The following is a 20,672-nucleotide window of genomic DNA, read 5'->3' as shown; positions in this document are numbered from 1 at the left end:
CCTGAGGCTGCCCTGCCTCCCCCAGGAGAGACCTTCCTGCCCTACTACACGGGCCGCGCCATTGATGGCATCGTCATCCAGAAAAGCATGGATCAGTTCAGCACGGCTGTCGTCATCGTGTGCCTGCTGGCCATTGGCAGGTAGCTGGCTCAACCCCCACGCCCTGCCCCGCACACCCCGACCTGCACCAGGGAGGGAAGGGAGGGCCTGTTCCTAAGGAAGACAGGGGCCAGGGAGGCCCTGGAAATGCCCCTGGTGGGCCTGTCCCTCAGCTGGTCACCCTGGGAACCGGCTTCCACACTGTCTTAGAGCACGCTAGAACCACACCCTCTGGTCCCTGAAAAGGGCTTCAGTCCTCAGGGTTCCCTGCTCACCCTCCCTGGCTGTTTTCCAAGTAGGAATCTGGTCCCAAACAGAACCGGCTTTGTCTGAGCTGTTCTGGAAGGAAGAGGATCTGGCTGGCACATTTGGGTCTCTTGTCCCACAACTGTCCCCTTTGCCCTCACCTTGAGGGGGGCTCCCACTGGGAATGAGGGGGACCCCACAGGGATGCCAGCCCTGGAGTGGGGCTGCGGTGGGGCTCCCAGGCCTGCCGGCAGCGGGAGGGGGCAGCCGGGTGTGGTCACTGGTCTGGAAGGACATCGTGCTATAACATCTCTTATCTGCAATTAGCTCATTTGCCGCAGGTATTCGGGGCGGCATTTTTACCCTCATATTTGCCAGACTGAACATTCGCCTTCGAAACTGTCTCTTCCGCTCACTGGTGTCCCAGGAGACAAGCTTCTTTGATGAGAATCGCACAGGTTGGTCCTTCCAGTGCCCTAGGTGTCCTGGGGGCTGGGCCCCACCCCTGTGGGCTTGCCTGGCCCTGAGGAATGAAATGGGCGTGTGGGTGGTCTCAGCCCTCTGTCTTCTCCTCCTTCTGTTAGTTCAGGCTGGGAACACCCTGGGCTTGGCCTGTGTCCTGGGAGCTGGCTTGCTCACTGAGGTTTTGGTGTGGGCTGCGGCCTCTGTGGGGCCCAGGCCAGGCCACCCGAGGTCCCTGCAGGAGCCAAGGCCTTGCTTTCCATTGCCCCATGGAAACCACCAGGGCCAGGACTACCCATACCTGTGGCCGACAGAGACCCTGCTCCCATGGGGGTCAGCGGGTGAGGGCCAGGGGCCACAACGGGAAAGACGATAGAATATCCACCAAGATCCAAGCTCTGAGAGACACCAGCCTGGGTCGAAGCCCTGGTTCCTCCACTCACGAACTTCACCTCTCTGATCCTCTGTTTTCTTGTCTGTAAAATGGGAACACGGATAGTAGCCACCCCATGGGGTCCTTACACAGCTCTTAGCACAATGTCCAACTTAGGTAAGAAGTGTCTGTGCTTTCCTGCCCGCCACCAGCCAGGTTGTTATTTCTCTAGAAGGGAAGAGGAGTTACCCCCTCTGCCAGTGACAGGGAGGAGACATGGGTTTGAAGTCTGGCTCAGTCACAGACAGGCTGTGTGACTCTACAGGGGCCTTCCTGTTCTGAGCCCCAGCCTCCTCCGCTGTACAGCGGGATGTCGTGAAGCTTAAGCAAGATGCTGATGACTGGGATTGGCTCAGAGTAGCCCTCGAGGGGTATCTGCTCTTCTCCCCCACCCCCCAACCCCGCCCACAGGTAGGGAGGCCCGGCTTCCCAGTGTCTGTCTCAGAGGCCCCTTAGCATCCCCCACCGCCACCCCCGAGGCCCGGGTTGCTGTGGTGAGAGCTGCGCCGCGTGTGTTCCAGGGGACCTCATCTCCCGCCTGACCTCGGACACCACCATGGTCAGCGACCTGGTCTCCCAGAACATCAATGTCTTCCTGCGGAACACAGTCAAGGTCACGGGCGTGGTGGTCTTCATGTTCAGCCTCTCATGGCAGCTCTCCTTGGTCACCTTCATGGGCTTCCCCATCATCATGATGGTGTCCAACATCTACGGCAAGTACTACAAGGTAGGCCTGCCCCGTCTCTGCTGGGGACTGTGCGCCCTGGCAGCCCCCAAACATCCCCTTAGGAGGGGCTCAGGGGGCCACTAAGGGCTAGTGAAGGACAGGTCTTGAGGCTGTGTTTGCATTCATTCATTCATTTCTTCACTCATTCAATAAATAATTATTGACCACCTGCTATGTCCCAGGCACTGGGATACATCAGTGAAAAAGACAAGGCCCCTGCCTTCCTGGAACTTGTATCTAGTGTCAGAGACAGATATTAGGTACCAACAGCATAAAGAATGAGAATCCACAATACAGTAAAAGATGGTCAGTGCTAAGGAGAAACATGAAGTGAGCAGAGGGATTGGGAGCATTGGGTGTAGCTGCAATTTTAAATTGGATTTACTGGCTGGGCCCGGTGGCTCATGCCTGTAATCCCAGAACTTTGGGAGGCACAGGCAGGAGGACCACTTGAGCCTAGGAGTTCGAGACAAGATTGGACAATATAGCAAGACCCCATCTCTACAAAAAAAAATTTTTTTTAGTTAGCTGGGCTTGGTGGCGCATGCCTGTGGTCCCAGCTACCTGGGATGCTGAGGTGGAGGATCGCCTGAGCCCAGGAGGTCGAGGCTGTAGTAAGCAATGATCGTGCCACTATACTCTAGCCTGGGTGACACAGCAAGACCCTGTCTCTAAAATGAATGAATAAATACAAGTTAAATAGGTCTTGCTGAGAAGGGGACATCTGAACAAGGGTCTGAAGGAGGTGGGCATCTTGGGAGGTATGTGCTGAGCAGAGGGCACAGCCTGTGAAAAGGCCCTGGGTTGGAACGTGCCTGGTGTGTATGTGGGGGTGGTGCGGGCCCGCTGTGATGCCATCATGGGCAGGCTGCTGTCCCCTCTGGCCACCCCACGGCACTGCTTCTGCTTCCGAGCTAGGCCCGTGAGCCAGGTTTGACCTCACCCTCCTCCTGCTTCCTGAATGGGCGGGTGCCCCCGAGCCCTAAGGGACAGATAGGCTGGGTTCAGACAGGCAGGGCTGTGACCCTGTGACAGGTACAGGCAACCCCCTCACAGTCACCCAGGCCCACGTCGGGTACTCTAGAGCAGGGGCTTGGATGCATGACGGCCTCCAGGTGGTGCCGGGTAAGTCATTGTCGCAGCTCCATTGGAGCCTTTGGTGTTGGTGACCTGAGACCAGGGTAGCAAAGGAAGCCATCTCCCTCCCAACCCCCGGTGAGGCCACTCCCCACAGCCTTCTCCAGCCACACAGGTAGGACTTCTTCCCGAAGTTCCTGGTCACGAGCCTCCCCACTGTCCTCACTGAGATGAGAAAGTAAATCTATTCTTTAGAGTCTGAGCCATTTCTGGCACGCTGCTCCCCACCCCTTGCTTCCGGCCTTCCCACCAGCCCCTGGGATGGAGCAAGAAACCCTGGAGCTCCCCCTCAGCCCCCACCTCTGTGTGCACTGCAGGCCCTGCCTTTTAGTTCAGCTAAGGGAGGCCTCAGGAAGGCTCAATTTGGGTTTTCCACCCCATGCCTGAATGTGTTGTGTGTAGCCAGCGAGTCATCTCCACAAACCACACACACCGCCCATGGCCAAACATGACTCAGGCACCCTGCATGCTTCCTGCGGCTAGGGCGTGACACATGGTCATGGGACATGCCAGTGCATGCTCCTGTCCTGGACTCTCAGGCAGCCTTCCTGGCTGGCTTGAGAATCAGCATAGTGACTCCTGCAAAGTGTGAACAGCTCCACCCAGGGGCCTCTCCCAGGACTCTGGTGAACAGCAGCCTGATGGCCGCACACTTGGGACCACTTTTCAGCTCTGCCTGTGGTGACATGCATATGGTGTGGGCAGATTTCACAACCCATGGCCCCTGCCACCATGTAGAACTTGGCTGGGAGTTCTGGAATCTCTTTATCAACCCTCAGGCTCTAACATAATTTATGTTGATGATGTAAATGGTGCCCCTTTAATAGTTGGTGTTTCTTACATAGTGTACAACCTGAACAACCGCCCAAGGCATCCCCTGCTCTTCCAGCACAGGGTCAGGTGTTGAGGCCCCTTTTCTGAAAGGATTACCAAAAACTGTCCAGTCATGAATAGCCTCTTTTGAATACTGGGGATGACTTAACGATCAGCACCCCCTATCCTTCAGGAGCTGAAACCATTGCCCCAAGAGCCTCTCTGGAGTTGACTATCTGAGTGTGTCAAATTGAGCCAGAAGGAGATGGGGGAGAAAGGGCTAGATCTTGTCTTTTTGTCCTAGGAACCTCTTGCATATAGCTGGTGCCAGCGAAGGGTGGAAAAACCCAGAGAGGCCTGGGGGCTCCAGTACATAGTGAGGCTGTTTTGGGGTCTTCTCCTTCTTGTCCCCCTCCTGTCCATAGAGGCTCTCCAAAGAGGTCCAGAATGCCCTGGCCAGAGCGAGCAACACGGCGGAGGAGACCATCAGTGCCATGAAGACTGTCCGGAGCTTCGCCAATGAGGAGGAGGAGGCAGAGGTGTACCTGCGGAAGCTGCAGCAGGTGTACAAGCTGAACAGGAAGGAGGCAGCTGCCTACATGTACTACGTCTGGGGCAGCGGGGTACGTGCCCCTGGCCAGGCAGTTCTGGCTGTGGAGGGATGGGATGCAAAGATGAGGGAAGCCCTCGATCTAGGACATCAGCCCTGCATGTTGGTATCAAGCTGGTGGAGAATCTTTCTTTCTTTCTTTTTTTTTTTTTTTTTTGAGACAGAGCCTCACTCTGTCACCCAGGCTGGAGTGCAGTGGCACCATCTCAGCTCACTGCAACCTCCGCCTCCTGGGTTCAAGCAATTCTCCTGCCTCAGCCTCCTGCATAGCTGGGACCACAGGCGCCCGCCACCATGCCTGGCTAATTTTTGTATTTTTGGTAGAGACGGGGTTTCACTATCTTGGCCAGGCTGGTCTCGAACTCCTGAGCTCAGGTGATCCACCCGCATCAGCCTCCCAAAGTGCTGGGATTACAGGCGTGAGCCACCGCGCCCTGCTGAGAATCTTTCCCAGAAGCAAGGCTGCCCCTCTCCCAGTCACCTGGCATGGGGTGGCAGGGTGGGAGCTTTCTTTTCCCAGCTGGGGAAACATCCTTGCTGAGGTGGGGAGTCAGCAGGTCCCTAGGCCACTTTCGGGCAGGTCTCATGTCACAGCCACACACACTCCCGACAGTGTCTGGCACACTCCCGGGAGTGAGTCACAGCCTCTCCTTGGAGGATGGGGAGCACTTGCATCATGTCACTGCTACACTGGACACACATGGGAGGTAGGCAGGTCAGGGCATAGCTGCGGAGGAATGAGGAGGGTTTGGAGTGAGAGGGAGGAGGGAGCTGGTGGTCTACAGGGGAGCCAGGGGAAAGAGGATATCTGGGACTTCCTGGTGCTGCCACCTCCCAAAAGTATCAGCCAAGGAGGAGAGGAGGGGCTAAGGTCCAGCTCAGCTGGCTGAGCCTCTTAGCAATCCGTCTGCTGGCAGGGGGTGCCTTTGCAGCTTCCACCAAGGCACGGTGGTCCAGACAGCAGCCTAGTTCTGGCTGGGCAAGAGGAGGACAGATGGAGTCCCTGACTAGGGTGTGGGCTGCCATGGGTACTCAGACTCCACTCCCTTCCCAGATGCCCCCCAGGCACAGGAGGAAGGCATGGGTGCCCCCATCACAGCCCCTTCTTCACAGAACCCCACTGGGGGAGGAGACAGAGAGCTCACTGTGTGACCTTAGCCAGGGCACTTGCCCTCTCTGAGTCATGCTCTTCCCCATGAGGAGGACGAATAGTTCCCAGGTGGCCAAGCTGAGGAGCCTGGGGGTGGCATGTGTGTGCCAGGACCTCACAAAGAAAGCCTTGTTCTGTGGCCAAGCCCACAGCCTGCTCCAGCTGGAGGCCTCTGTAGGGAAATGCTCGGGGCAGGGGAAGGCATGAGTGACAAGCCTTGGAAGACACCCCTGCCAACGGCCGGCATTTCAGTTTGTGGCTGGGTCTGCCCTCACCTCCCCCTGCAGCCTGGGATGGGTCAGGGAATGGGGATGGTGGGGGATCTAAGGTCCCCCCGACCCACATCCCCTCTCCCTCTGCCCCAGCTCACACTGCTGGTGGTCCAGGTCAGCATCCTCTACTACGGGGGCCACCTTGTCATCTCGGGCCAGATGACCAGCGGCAACCTCATCGCCTTCATCATCTACGAGTTTGTCCTGGGAGATTGTATGGAGGTGAGAGACCAGTGTGTCCGGGGATCCAGAGAGAAGGGAGGAGTTTGGGGAAGAGGGATCTTAACAGGGTGGGGGCGGGGCTCCAGGGACTCTGACAATGTGGTATTTCTCTCTAAGGTAAGTAGGGGAGACAGCATGATCATATCAAGAATGATGATACTAGGCAGGGCGTGGTGGCTCACGCCTATAATCCCAGAACTTTGGGAGGCGGAGGCGGGTGGATCACTTGAGGTCAGGAGTTCGAGACCAGCCTGGCCAACATGGTGAAACCCCATCTCTACTGAAAACACAAAAATTAGCCAAGCGTGTTGGTGGGTACCTGTAATCCCAGCTACTTGAGAGGAGAATTGCTTGAACCCTGGAGGCAGAGGTTGCAGTGAGCTAAGATTGCACCACTGCACTCCAGCCTGGGTGACAGAGCGAGACTCCGTCTCGATAAATAAATAGGCAAGCCGAGTATGGTGGCATGTGCCTGTAATCCCAGGTCCTCAGGAGGCTGAGGCTAGAGAATCGCTTGAGCCTGGGAGGTCAAGGCCGCAGTGAGCCGTGATCACGCCACTGCACTCCAGGCTGGACGACAGAGAGAGACCGTGTCTCAAAAAGAAAGAAAGGGCCAGGTGCGGTGGCTCACACCTCAGGAGGCCGAGGCAGGAGAATCGCTTGAACCTGGGAGGCAGAGGTTACAGTGAGCCAAGATCGCGCCACTGCACTCCAGCCTGGGCAACCAAAGCGGAACTCCATCTCAAAAAAAACAAAAGAAAGAAAGAATGATAATACTACCAACAAGTGACAGCAACACCCTTTAGGGACAGAGGTGATTTCAGAAAATGGTTTTAACAGCTCTGTGAGAAATTGAAGTGATGAAAAGAAAACTGAACCTGAGCGGTGGAGTGACTCGTCCACCACATTTGCTCGGGAACGGGGCTCAGGGCCAGCCAGGCCTGACTTCCTCCCAGCCTACTTCCAGTGTAGTGCCTCGGAAATGCAAGGGTGTTTTAGATTGTCTTGATTTTGGTTTCCGCACAAGCAGATCCTGAGACAGAATTGGCGTGCAACGGATTTGTTTGGGAGGTGATCTCAGGAAACGGGGGTGGGAGTAGAAAGTGAGACGTGGAAGGAAGGAAGTCAGCAGAGTGAGTGGTGGAGCCAGTTACCAGTGTGGGCAACTGAGGTGGGATCCTTCTAGCGGACAGGGTAGGACACCAGCACCAGAGTCATCCCATCTGAGGGCCAGGGAGCTGGGGTGTTTACACCCAAGCTGCCATCAGCCATTGCTCAAGGTCAGCCTGGAGTGAGGGTGTTAATTCTCTTGTCTGCCCCGCTCCCACAAAAAAGCCCGCAGCCCGCAGGCAGTAAGAGGTTGGGCCTTTGTGTGCTGCGCTGACAAAGGCTCAAGGATGTTGGTGGGGTGTTCCTAGCATCTGCTACTCAGGCCGTTGCATCTGCTGGAGAATCACACCTGCCGTATTATTTGACTCAGCAGTAAATCTGCCCCTAGGAATCCATGCTTCAAGAGTACTCACAGCAGTGGGCGAAGATGTATGTCCAGAGATGTTCAGTGCAGTGTTGTTTATTTATTATCATTACTATTTGAGACAGTCTCACATTGTCACCCAGGCTGGGGTACAGTGGTGCTTTCATGACTCACTGCAGCCTTGACCTCCTGGACTCAAGTGATCTTCCCACCTTAGCCACTTGAGTAGCTGGGGTTACAGTCACATGCCACCACACCCAGCTAATGTTTTTCTTTTTAGGTTTTTTTTTTTTTTTTTTTTTGAGATGGAGTCTTGCTCTGTCGCCCAGGCTGGAGTACAGTGGTGCAATCTTGGCTCACTGCAACCCCTGCCTCCCGGGTTCAAGCTATTCTCCTGCCTCATCCTCCCCAGTAGCTGGGACTACAGGCATGCACCACCATGCCCGGCTAATTTTTGTACTTTTAGTAGAGAGGGGGTTTCACCATGTTGGCCAGGCTGATCTCGAACTTCTGACCTCAAATGATCCACCTGCCTCCGCCTCCCAAAGTGCTGGGATTACAGGCGTGAGCCACTGTGCCCGGCCAGCTCTGGGGTTTTAGGTGTTTACTACCGGCTGTTGCTGTTGTCTTCACAGTAACAGGACACAGATGCTGATATCACCCCCTTATCACCAATGAGGACATTCAGAACCTAAGAGCCTGAACTCAGGAGACAGATGGGCCTGGATTCAAATCCTGGCTCTACCACTTCTAGGCTCTGTGACCTGGGCCAAGTTACTTGAGCCCTCTGTGCCTGAGATTCCTCATCAGTAAAAAAGGAGATAATGTTAGAACCTACCTCCTAACATACAGAGCATGCTTGGCCGGATGCAGTGGCCCACACCTGTAATCCCAGCACTTTGGGAGGCTGAGGCAGGCGGATTCCTTGAGCTCAGAAGTTCGAGACCAGCCTGGGCAACATGGTGCCACCCCGTTTCTACTGAAAATACAAAAAATTAACTGGGCTTAGTAGTGGCTCATGCCTGTGGTCCCAGCTACTCAGGAGTCTGAGGTTGGAGAATTGCTTGAACCCGGGAGGCAGAAGTTGCAGTGAGCAAGGTCACACCACTGCACTCCAGCCTGGGTGACAGAGTGAGACCCTCCTCTCAAAAAAAATAAATAGAAAGAGAATACTTAAGAAAATGGGCTGTTATTATGATTTACATTCATATTCTATGTATTTTTACCCAAGGAGAATATATTTATTTATAGTACACATTAAGACCCATTTTGAAAATTGAAATCAAGCCATGTCTGGTGACTCATGCCTGTAATCCCAGCACTTTGGGAGGGTGAGGTGGGTGGATCACTTAAGGTCAGGAGTTTGAGACCAGCCTGGCCAGCGTGGTGAAACCCTGTCTCTACTAAAAATACAAATATTAGCTGGGCGTGGTGGCAAGTACCTGTAATCCCAGCTACTCTGGAGGCTGAGGCAGGAGAATCACTTGGCTTGGGAGGCGGAGGGTGCAGTGAGCCAAGATTGCACCAATGCACTCCAGCCTGGGCGACAGAGGGAGACTCCATCTTAAAAAAGAAAAAAAAAAAAAAAAAAAAAAGCTATGCTATCGCAATTGAAAGACCAAGGCTGGATTCCCACTGTGCCACACCCCTGCCAGTTCCTTCGCTTCCATCTGCTCCTGTGGGGATGATGGCACCCACTCAGCTGGATGGCCGGTAGAGTGCTAGTGATGCTGCTGTCCTCAGCTCCCCTTACTGTCGTTATCTAATGCACCAGTGGGTGGTCAGGTGGCCTCCTGCATCTCCCCGCCAGAACTCCTTGCTTTCTCTATACCTGCCTCATCTCTCTAGTAGCAGGGGTGGGTCCCAGGAGTCGGGTATCGGTGGGACAGGAACGCGTGTCTCCTCTCCCCAGTCCGTGGGCTCCGTCTACAGTGGCCTGATGCAGGGAGTGGGGGCTGCTGAGAAGGTGTTCGAGTTCATCGACCGGCAGCCGACCATGGTGCACGATGGCAGCTTGGCCCCCGACCACCTGGAGGGCCGGGTGGACTTTGAGAATGTGACCTTCACCTACCGCACTCGGCCCCACACCCAGGTCCTGCAGGTGAGGGCGCGGCTTGAGGCCTGCCAGAATCAGCCTTTCCGTCACCCCATTTCTGGTGCACCTCCTATACACCAGGCTGTGGCAGGGCAGCTGGGAATATGTCAGGCAAGATCATAGCCCTCCAGGAGTTTTGGGCTCCAGTTGGGGAAGACAGATTCTTAACAGAATGATTCCAGATAATAAGTGCTAGAAAGAAAATAGATCAGGGTGCTGTGGTAGGGATGGTCCATGGGAATGGTGGTAACAGTCAAGAAGGGGTTCTTGGAGGAGGTGACATTTGAGGTGAGACCTCACCAGGGGCCTCCCTGCAGAGAGAACATTCCAGACAGAGGAAACAGCAAATCTCAAGGTGCTTCCAAGTCCTAGTGTCTTAGAAAGAACGTTTAGGGGCCAGCAGTGCCCAAGCGAGGGAGAGGCACATGGGGTGGGCTGGGAAGGGCACCCACCTGTGTCCAAGGTCAGGGCATCCAGTCCTGGGACCTGAGCCAATAACCCCACACTGTGCCTGTGTGTTCTTTGCAGAATGTCTCCTTCAGCCTGTCCCCCGGCAAGGTGACGGCCCTGGTGGGGCCCTCGGGCAGTGGGAAGAGCTCCTGCGTCAACATCCTGGAGAACTTCTACCCCCTGGAGGGGGGCCGGGTGCTGCTGGACGGCAAGCCCATCAGCGCCTACGACCACAAGTACTTGCACCGTGTGGTATGTGCACGGGCCTGGGCCACACTCCTCCGCCCTTTCTGCATCTAACCGTCTTTCTTGTGAGCTGTAACAGGTGTGGAAGAGGGCACTAGAGATAAATGGACAGTTCAAAGAATTATCACCAATTACAATGCCCTCCTAGAGAAACAGAACATTCTTGTCCAGACGTGGTGGCTCACACCTGTAATCCCAGCACTTTGGGAGGCCAAGGAGGGTGGACTGCTTGAGCTCAGGAGTTCAAGACCAGCATGGCCAACATGGCGAAACCCCATCTCTACTAAAAATACAAAAATTAGCCGGGTGTGGTGGCACATGCCTGTAATCTCAGCTCCTCAGGAGGCTGAGGCACGAGAATCACTTGAACCCGGGAGGTAGAGGTTGCAGTGAGCCGAGATTGGGCCACTGCACTGCAGCCTGGGCAACAGAATAAGACTCTGTCTCATGAAAAAAAAGAAATAGAACATTCTGGCACTCCAGAAGCCTCCTACCCCCCGCCATGTGTCCCTTCTCTTTCCCCAAGAAGTAATGTGTTGACTTCTAGAGTCTTCATGCTCTTGCTTTTCATTGGTTCTGCCATCTCTGTGTGTACCCCTGAGCTCTGTGCTGCCTGCTCGGAACTTCATCTGGGTAGAATCGTGATTGGTGTGTGGATTAGTTTGTGTCTTGTGTCTCCCACTCGACATTGTGAGTCATCCAGGTTGAGGCTGGGGACAGAGTTCATTCATTTTCATTGCTGGGTGGTAACCCACTATACATATGTTTATCACAATTATTTATGCATTCTGGGTATTTGGGTTGTTTCCCTTTATTTTTGTTTTTTGAGATGAGTCTTGCTCTGTTGCCCAAGCTGGAGTGCAGTGGTGCGATCTCAGCTGACTGCAGCCTCCGCCTCCCGGGTTCAAGCTATTCTCCTATCTCAGCCCCGCTAGTAGCTGGGATTACAGGAGTGCGTCACCATGCCTGACTAATTTTTGTATTTTTAGTACAGACAGGGTTTCACTGTGTTGCCCAGGCTGGTCTCGAACCCTTGACCTCAGGTGATCAGCCTGCCTTGGCCTCCCAAAGTGTTAGGTTTATAGGCGTGAGCCACCGTGCCTTGCTGGGTTGTTTCCCTTTGTATTTTATTTATTTATTTATTTATTTTTATTTTTATTTTTTTTTGGAGATGGAGTCTCGCTCTGTCGCCCAGGCTGGAGTGCAGTGGCACGATCTCGGCTCATTGCAAGCTCCACCTCCCGGGTTCACGCCATTCTCCTGCCTCAGTCTCCTGAGTAGCTGGGACTACAGGTGCACACCACAACGCCTGGCTAATTTTTTGTATTTTTAGTAGAGACGGCATTTCACCATGTTAGCCAGGATGGTCTCGATCTCCTGACCTCGTGATCCACCCGCCTCGGCCTCCCAAAGTGCTGGGATTACAGGCGTGAGCCACTGCACCTGGCCTATTTTTATTTTTTTGAGAAAGGGTCTCCCTCTGTTGCCCAGGCTGGAGTGCAGTGGCACAGTCACAACTTACTGCAGCCTCAGAGTCCTGTGCTCAAGTCATCCTCCCACCTCAGCCTCCCAAGTAGCTGGGACTGCAGGCACATGCCACTATGCCCAGCTAATTTTATTTTTTTGTAGACATGTGGTCTCACCATGTTGCCCAGGCTGATCTCAAACACCTGGCCTCAAGTGACCCTCCTGCCTCAGCCTCCCAAAGTGCTGGGATGACAGGTGTGAGCCTCTGCCCCCGGCCTGTTTTTCAGTTTTGTTTTGTTTTGTTTTGTTTTACCATTACCAAAAATACCAGTGTGGGATGTGGACAATTTTGTCTATGTTTTCTGTTGTACATGAGTATGTTCTCCCAAGGTATAATCCTAAGAGTAGAAAGCTTGGTGATAGTGGATGTACATCCCCAACTGCCGTAGTTTCTGTCACAACAGCTATCCCCAGGTGGTTATACCAATTTACATTTTACAATTTACATTCTACTAGCAGTGAAGGAGAGTTTCAGCTGTTCCACATTTAGGTCATCTCCAGTACTCAAAATAGGCTATTCATGACTGGACAGTTTTTAGTAATCCTTTCAGGAAAGGAACCGTAACACCTGTCCCTGTGCTGGCCTAAGAGCAGGGATGCCCTGGATGGTTGCTCAGGTTGTGCACTGTCCAAGAAATATAAACTATTAAGGGAGCACCGTTTACATCATCAACATAAATTATGTGAAAGCCTGAGTGTTGGCACAGAGATTCCAGAACTCCTAGCCAAGTTCTAGATGGTGGTGAGGGCTATGGGTTGTGAAATCTGCCCACACCATGTGCATGTAACCAGAGGTAGATTGTTGTGAAATGGTGCCAAGTGGGAGGCCACCAGGCTGCTGCTCACCAAAGTTTTAGAAGAGCCCCCTGGGCAGAGCCGTTCACACTTTTCGATTATCAGACACCTAACATTGTCAGTCCTGAATTTTTGCTAACTGGTGAGAATGTAGTGGTAGCTTATTGTGGTCTTTTGTGTTTTCCTGATGACTGAAGATATTAAACACCTTTTCATATATTGGCCATTTGGTTTTCCTTCTTCATGAATAGCCTCTCTTAATTATTTATTTATGTACTTTTTCTTTTCTTTTTTTTTTTTTTTAAGATGGAGTCTCGCTCTGTCGCACAGGCTAGAGTGCTGTGGCATGATCTCGGCTCACTGCAACTTCTTCCTCCTGGGTTCAAGCGATTTTCCTGCCTCAGCTTCCCAAGTAGCTGGGACTACAGGCACATACCACCACACCCGGCTAATTTTTTGTAGTTTCAGTAGAGACAAGGTTTCACCATGTTGGCCAGGCTGGTCTCGAACTCCTGACCTCAAGTGATCCACCTGCCTTGGCCTCCCAAAATGCTGGGAGTGAGCCATGGCGCCTGGCCTATTTATGTACTTTTTGTTTGAGATAGGATCTCACTCTGTCACCCAGGCTGGAATGTGGTGGTGTGATCATGGTTCACTGCAGCCACGACCTCCTGGTCTCAAGCAGTCCTCCCACATCAGCCTCCTGAGGGACTATAGGTGCACACCACCACATCTGGTCAATTTTTTTTTTTTTTTTTTGAGATGGAGTTTTGCTCTTGTTGCCCAGGCTGGAGTACAATGGCACGATCTCAGCTCACCACATCCTCCGCCTCGAGGGTTCAAGCGATTCTCCTGCCTCATCCTCCTGAGTAGCTGGGATTACAGGCATGCACCACCACACCCGGCTAATTTTTTATTTTTAGTAGAGACAGAGTTTCTCCATGTTGGTCAGGCTGGTCTCAAACTCTTGACCTCAGGTGATCCGCCCACCTTGGCCTCCCAAAGTGCTAGGATTACAGGCATGAGCCACCATGTACACCTGGCCAATTTTTAATTATTTTGTAGAGACGGGTTCTCACTGTGTTGCTCAGGCTGATCTCAAACTCCTGGGCTCAAGCCATCCTCCCACCTTAGCCTCCCAAACTGTTGGTGTTACAGGTGTGAACCACCATGCCTGGCCTCTATTTTTAAATTTCAAATGTTAATTTCTATAAACATAAAACAATAAAATGCTACAAGCTAATCATATTCTCACAGTTGTAATGAATCTTGTAACTAAGACATGAATGTTCCCCTCCACCTTACCTTTTGAATTCCACCACATGGAGGTAGCCAGTGTTAACAGTTTAGTAAATATCCTTTTCAATGTGTTTCCTATCTTTATAGAAATATATCAATATATGAAGGTACACGTTTATAATTTTTTTAAACAAAAATAGAATCATGCTGTGTATATGTATCTATTACAATTCAGTTTTAAGGATGCACTGTCACTATTTAACCAATCCCCATTTATGGACACCTAGATTGTTTCCATTTTAATTTAATTAATTAACTAATTAACTTTTGCTACTTATGGTGTTGCAATGATATCTTCCATACTATATATTTTTTTCATTTTGTAGATATGGGGTCTTGCTGTGTTGCCCAGGCTGGTCTTGAACTCCTAGACTAAAGCCATTCTCCTGCCTCTGCCTCCCTAAGTGCTGGGATTACAGGCATGAGCCACCAGGCCTGGCCATACTATTATTTTTGTAGGCCCAGATTCCTGAAACTGGAATCTAGAGATGATAGCTCCTTTAAATTGTTCTCTTAGAAGGGAGGGGACCACCGCCAGGGCAGTCTGTGTGACCTGGAGCCCTGCTGTGGCCTCTTGCTTCCTGAGATGGGCAGACTCATTCACAGCAACATTCTATATTCTATCCCTCTTTCTTTTTTTCAGGACAGGGATGGCCAGTGAGCTTTCTCTTAGAGGTCAGGGAACTTGGCTTATCCCAGAGCAGCAAATGTAGCCGGCCCCAGTTTGCTGATTAGGGGAGGCTGAGAGCTTGTGGGTACAGGCGGGAGTCGCTGTTGGGGAAGAAGAGAGGCAGCTCAGTGCAGTCACTGGGCCCTGATCAGGTTTCAGGCCTGAGACTGCTAGTGTCTCCAGGCCCCAGGCAGCAAGGCTGCTGGGGACAGCTGGATGAACACATTCCTGGCCTCTCATGCCCCATGCTCCCTCCTCTCCAGATCTCCCTGGTGAGCCAGGAGCCCGTGCTGTTTGCCCGCTCCATCACGGATAACATCTCCTATGGCCTGCCCACTGTGCCTTTCGAGATGGTGGTGGAGGCCGCGCAGAAGGCCAACGCCCACGGCTTCATCATGGAACTCCAGGACGGCTACAGCACAGGTGTGGAGCTGGGGGTGGCCCCTCTCCTGGGCCCACAGGGTCACCCTCAGGGACATAACCCTCTGAGTTAAGCACTGCCCCCTGCCACCTGCTTTTTTTTTTGTAGAGATGGCGTCCCGCTACATTACCCAGGCTAGACTCGAACCTCCTGGGTCAAGCAATCTTCCTGCAATCCCCAAAGTGCTGGGATTACAGGCATGAGCCACTGTGCTGTGACTCAGCAAAATATTTATTAAGTAAATTATTATAGAAGCCCATACACTGGAATATTATGCTGCTGGGAAAAAGAGGAAGTAGAAGAAGGGGGAGGAGGTGGAGGCGGAGGAGGAGGTGGAGGCAGAGGAGGAGGCAGCTCTCCATATAGCAGTATGGAAAGGTCACTGAGATAGGATGCTGAGTGAGAAGAGCCAGGTGCAGAGTATAAGGAGCTGGGTTTTTTTTTTTTTCCTATTAAAGGACTGGGGAGATAAAAATAACATGTTCATATTTGCATAAAGAAACTAGACAAGGACATTTAAGCAACTAATGAAAGACGTTTTGGTGGGAGCAGGAGGGAACTGAAGAAAGAACTTAAACTTTTTATTATTTAGAGTTTTATATATTTTTAGTTTTTTTTTTTTTTTTTTTTTTTTTTGAGGCAGGGGCTTGCTCTGTCACCCAGGTGGGAGTGCAGTGGCGTGATCACGGCTCACTGCAGCCTCAACCTCTTGGGCTCAAGCTATCCTTCCACCCCATTTTTTATTTTTGTTGTAGAGACGGGGTCTTGCTATGTTTCCCAGGCTGGTCTCAAATTCCTGGGCTCATGCAATCCTCCTGCCTCCCAAAGTGCTGGGATTACAGGCATGAGTCATTGTATCCAGCCTGTATTTTTAGATTTTTGAACCACACGAATAGCCCCTTTTCAATAATTAAATATATACAATGTATAGGGGGGTTGGGGAGATGTTGATCAAAAGATAAAAATTTTCCCTTAGGAATAAGGTCAAGAGACCTGTTGACTATAGTTTTTTGTTTGTTTGTGTTTTAATTGAGACAGTCTCACTCTGTCGCCCAGGCTGGAGTACAGTGGAGTAATCTTGCCTCACTGCAACCTCCGTCTCCCAGGTTCAAGCGATTCTCCTGCCTCAGCCTCCTGAGTAGCTGGGATTACAAGTGCCCACTACCACACCTTGCTAATTTTTTTTTGTATTGTTAGTAGAGATGGGGTTTCACTATTTTGGCCAGGCTGGTCTTGAACTCCTGACCTCAGGTGATCTGCCTGCCTTGGCTTCCCAAAGTGGTGGGATTTCAGGTGTGAGCCACTGTGTCTGGCCAGCTATATTTAGTAACAGTGTACTGTGTACTTGAAAATAGCTAAGAGAGTAGATTTTAAGTGTTCTCTCTTTAAAAAAGTGATAAATATGTGAGATAATGTATATGTTAACTGGCTTGATTTAGCTATTCCACAGTGTATATGTATTTCAAAGCATCACGTTGTACACCATTAAATACAAACTATTTTTACTTGTCAATTTAAAAGAATTTTTAAATTAAAATATACTAAATACACTAATTTTTTAAAAAATTACCTCGATATGAACTTAAGTAGTTCTAGTAATTAATTGATATAATAAATACATATTATTTTAGAATAGTGTTTTGAAATTCAGTAGAGGTGGTGGCTGTGCATGCAACATTGTGAATGCACTAAATGCCACTGGATTATTCACTTTTTTTTTTTTTTCTTGAGATGGAGTCTCGCTCTGTCGCCCAGGCTGGAGTGCAGTGGCGCGATCTCGGCTCACGGCAACCTCTGCCTCCCGGGTTCAAGTGATTCTCTTGCCTCGGCCTCCCGAGTAGCTGGGATTACAGGCACGTGCCACCATACCCGGCTAATTTTGTGTATTTTTAGTAGAGACAGGGTTTCACCATGTTAGCCAGGATGGTCTCAATCTCCTGACCTTGTGACCCGCCCACCTTGGTTGGCCTCCCAAAGTGCTGGGAGCCACCGTGCTCAGCCCAGATTATTCACTTTACCATGGTTATGTTTATGTTATGTCAGTTTCATCTCAATGAAAGAAAAATGAAATAATAAAGAGCTGGTGGCGTGGCCAGGTGCAGTGGCTCATGTCTGTAATCCCAGCACTTTGGAGGCCAAGGCAAGAGGATCGCTTGAGGCCAGGGGTTTGAGAACAGCTTGGGCAATGTAGTGAGACCCCACCTCTACAGAAAAATATTTTAAGTTAGCCAGGTGTGGTGGCATGCACCTGTAGTCTCAGTTACTCAGAAGGCTGAGGCTGGAGGATTGCTTGAACCCAGAAGTTTGAGGCTACAGTAAGCAGTGATTGTACTACTGCACTCTAGCGTGGGTGAGAGAGTGAGACCCTGTCTCTAAAATAATAATAATTGATTGACTCAATTTCCTATTGATGGACATTTGAGTCTATTTGTTTTATTTTTTGCAATAACAGCGCTGTGGGTCACAGGTGACCTGTGTCTATATTGTTGTGCATGGGAGGAAGTCGGTCCATGGGGAAAATTGGTCCAGGTGGGCTTGCTGGGCCACAGGCCACACATCTGTGGTGAATACACACAACTTTTGCACTGCACAGACTCATAGACCCAGGGTTATTGCTGCAGCTCTTCAAGCCATGGGGCTCGCTCCAACTCCCCTTCTCCAGGAAGACGGGTGAGGGCCTGTCTCCCTGCAGCCTCACCTGCACTGTGTGCTATCAGATGTTTGGGTTTCTGCCAAATGAATGAGTGAAAATTGGTAACTTGCTATCAATTTGCATGTAGGCTTAATCTGCATGCCCCTTATGAGTTGGGTGGGGGGAACATCATTTCATGAGCTTTCAAGCTGTGGGTTCCAGCCCGCCCTTTCCACAGCTGCAGGGCAGGGCCCCTCACTCTTCCCCGGGGCTGCCCGGCCTCACCCATTGCTAAATTGTCTCTGTGCCTCCACCATACAGAGACAGGGGAGAAGGGCGCCCAGCTGTCAGGTGGCCAGAAGCAGCGGGTGGCCATGGCCCGGGCTCTGGTGCGGAACCCCCCAGTCCTCATCCTGGATGAAGCCACCAGCGCTTTGGATGCCGAGAGCGAGTATCTGGTGAGTCACAGGGTGGTGGGCAATGCGGGGGCAGGAGCGGCTCCAGGTGGCCAGAGCCCCCATCGCCCAGCAGATGGATGCTGAGAAGAGACGGGCCCCAGGAGCTCTCCCAGACTATCAGCCTCCTGGGCTGGTGAATTCCTGGTGTTGAGAGTGGGGAGCCAGGAGCCACTCTGGACCCAGCCTCCAGGCTCCAGGCAGAGCTGTATGGTGTGGGGCAAGAGAAGGCATCAAAATGGGGAGACCTGGGTCATGAGCGGTGGCTTACACCTGTAATCCCAGCACTTTGGGAGGCCGAAGCAGGTGGATCACCTGAGGTCAGGAGTTGGAGACCAGCCTGGCCAACATGGTGAAACCCCATCTCTACTAGAAATACAAAAACTAGCCAGGCGTGGTAGCACATGCCTATAATCCCAGCTACTTGGGAGGCTGAGGCAGGAGAATTGCTTGAACCTGGGAAGTGGAGGTTGCAGTCAGCCGAGATTGTGCCACTGCACTCCAGCCTGGGCGACAGAGCCAGACTCCATCTGGCTCAAACAGACAAAACAAAACAAAATAAAACAGGCCCAGTATGATGGCTCATGCCTATAATCCCAGCACTTTGGGAGGCCAAGGCAGGCGGATCACTTGAGGTCCGGAGTTCGAGACTAGCCTGGTCAATACAGTGAAACCCTGTCTCTACTAAAAATACAAAAATTAGCTGGGCATGGTGGTGCATGCCTGTAACCCCAGCTACTCGGGAGGCTGAGGCAGGAGACTCACTTGAACCCGGGAGATGGAGGTTGCAGTGAGCTGAGATTGTGCCACTGCACTCTGGCCTGGGCGACAGAGTGAGACTCCATCTACAAAAAAAAAAAAAAAAAAAAAAAAAAAGGCTGGGCGCAGTGGTTTATGCCTATAATCCCAGCACTTTGGGAGGCCGAGGCAGGTGGATCACCTGAGGTCAGGAGTTCAAGACCAGCCGGGCCAACATGGTGAAACTCCATCTCTACTAAAAATACAAAAGTCCGCCAGGTATGGTGGCAGGTGCCTGTAATCCTAGCTACTTGGGAGGCTGAGGCAGGAGAATAGCTTGAACCTGGGAAGCAGAGGTTGCAATGAGCCAAGATTGCACCACTGCACTCCAGCCTTGGCAACAGAGCGAGACTCCATCTCAAAAAACAAACAAACAAACAAACAAAAACAAAAAACAGAATGGGGATACCTGGATTAGCAGCTCCGTCCTACAGTTTATAACTGTGTGACCTCAAGCTAGTGCTTCCCCTCTGAGTCTCATTCTCACTGGTCAGGTGGGCCCAGTCATGTATTTGCAGATGGCTAGCAACCTCAGTCTATGCGCGGATTGATTCATTTGTTACACAGAGAGTTACTGAGCTCTTCTCAGGCACCAGGCACCGGCACCATTCTGGGGTTATCGTGGGCTAACTAGACAAAGACCCTTGTCTCCATGGTGTTTCCATTCCAGTGGGGAAGGCAGATAAGAAACAAGGAAGGCCAGGGGCGAGTGGCTCACACCTGTAATCCCAGCACTTTGGGAGGCCGAGGCCAGGCGGATCACAAAGTCAGGTGTTCGAGACCAGTCTGGCCAACATGGTGAAACCCTGTCTCTACTAAAAATACAAAAATTAGCTGGGTGTGGTGGTAGGCACCTGTAATCCCAGCTACTTGGGAGGCTGAGGCAGGAGAACAGCTTGAACCCAGGAGGCGGAGTTTGCAGTGAGCCAAGATCACATCACTGCACTCCAGCCTGGGCGACAGAGCGAGACTCCGTCTCAAAAAAAAAAAAAACAAGGAAACAAGCACGCGTTCACCCCGTGGCCTGTGCTACAAAGCAAATGAAAAAGTCTTGGGACACCAGGAGATTGGGAGGGGTCACCGTTGTCAAAGATAAACGCAGCTGGGCGCTAGCAAAAGCCATGGAAAGAGATTTTATGCAGTAACTCCTGACAGTGGGGAAGGAGCTGTGTTCCATCCCAGTTTGGTGGTGATGGGCATTTTAAAGAGAGAATGAAGGGGTAGGGAGGGGAGCAGACAGAGGCCCCCATGAAAACTAAAAGCAAGCCCAGTGGACAGCCAAGAGGCCACCTGTGTCTAGCTGTCCATTTCAAGGGAATGGCTTTCAGGTCCTTAAGAGAGACACTTCTGAGATGCAGGAGATCACATACACATCTCAGAGGGACAGAGGAAGGAGTCACAGTTGTAAGCCCTTTTTAGTAAACACTCCAAGAAAAAGAGGTTGGGGCCAGTCAGCAGGTGTTGACTGAAACACAGCAAATTCTCCTGGCCAAGCTGAGCTTTCTCACACAGGCACTTGAATGGGGGCTGTGGTGATCCCAGGGATATGGCTTTCTGCTGCTAGAAGCCATACTAGAGTTTGGTTACTTAGCATAGCGGTTTGGATGGAGCCACCATGTGCCAAGAGTTCTGTGGTTCT

General features: G+C 51.8%; 1 protein-coding gene across 33 annotated transcripts in view; it reads left to right on the top strand.

The window, feature by feature from the left end:
* Nucleotides 1-20,672, top strand: part of ABCB9 (ATP binding cassette subfamily B member 9) — a 68,425-nt gene that overhangs the window by 24,428 nt on the left and 23,325 nt on the right. For 22 of the 33 annotated variants that reach the window (XR_004665484.3, XM_055096295.2, XM_055096290.2 and 19 more), the window contains 9 exons: nt 26-140; nt 673-803; nt 1,762-1,967; nt 4,343-4,540; nt 6,043-6,171; nt 9,558-9,746; nt 10,269-10,442; nt 14,991-15,150; nt 18,102-18,238. Coding sequence is in view for 31 of the 33 variants with exons in the window: in XM_055096295.2 (XP_054952270.1) it covers nt 26-140; nt 673-803; nt 1,762-1,967; nt 4,343-4,540; nt 6,043-6,171; nt 9,558-9,746; nt 10,269-10,442; nt 14,991-15,150; nt 18,102-18,238 (1,439 nt within the window). In the remaining 2 variants the exon portion in view is untranslated. The remainder of the gene's footprint in view (nt 1-25; nt 141-672; nt 804-1,761; nt 1,968-4,342; nt 4,541-6,042; nt 6,172-9,557; nt 9,747-10,268; nt 10,443-14,990; nt 15,151-18,101; nt 18,239-20,672) is intronic. The other 11 variants (XR_004665485.3, XM_055096308.2, XM_055096310.2 and 8 more) reach the window with 2 other exon arrangements.

The sequence above is a fragment of the Pan paniscus genome, chromosome 10 (assembly GCF_029289425.2).
Source record: "Pan paniscus chromosome 10, NHGRI_mPanPan1-v2.0_pri, whole genome shotgun sequence".
NCBI lineage: Eukaryota > Metazoa > Chordata > Mammalia > Primates > Hominidae > Pan > Pan paniscus.
This window is presented reverse-complemented; position numbering and strand designations above follow the sequence as displayed.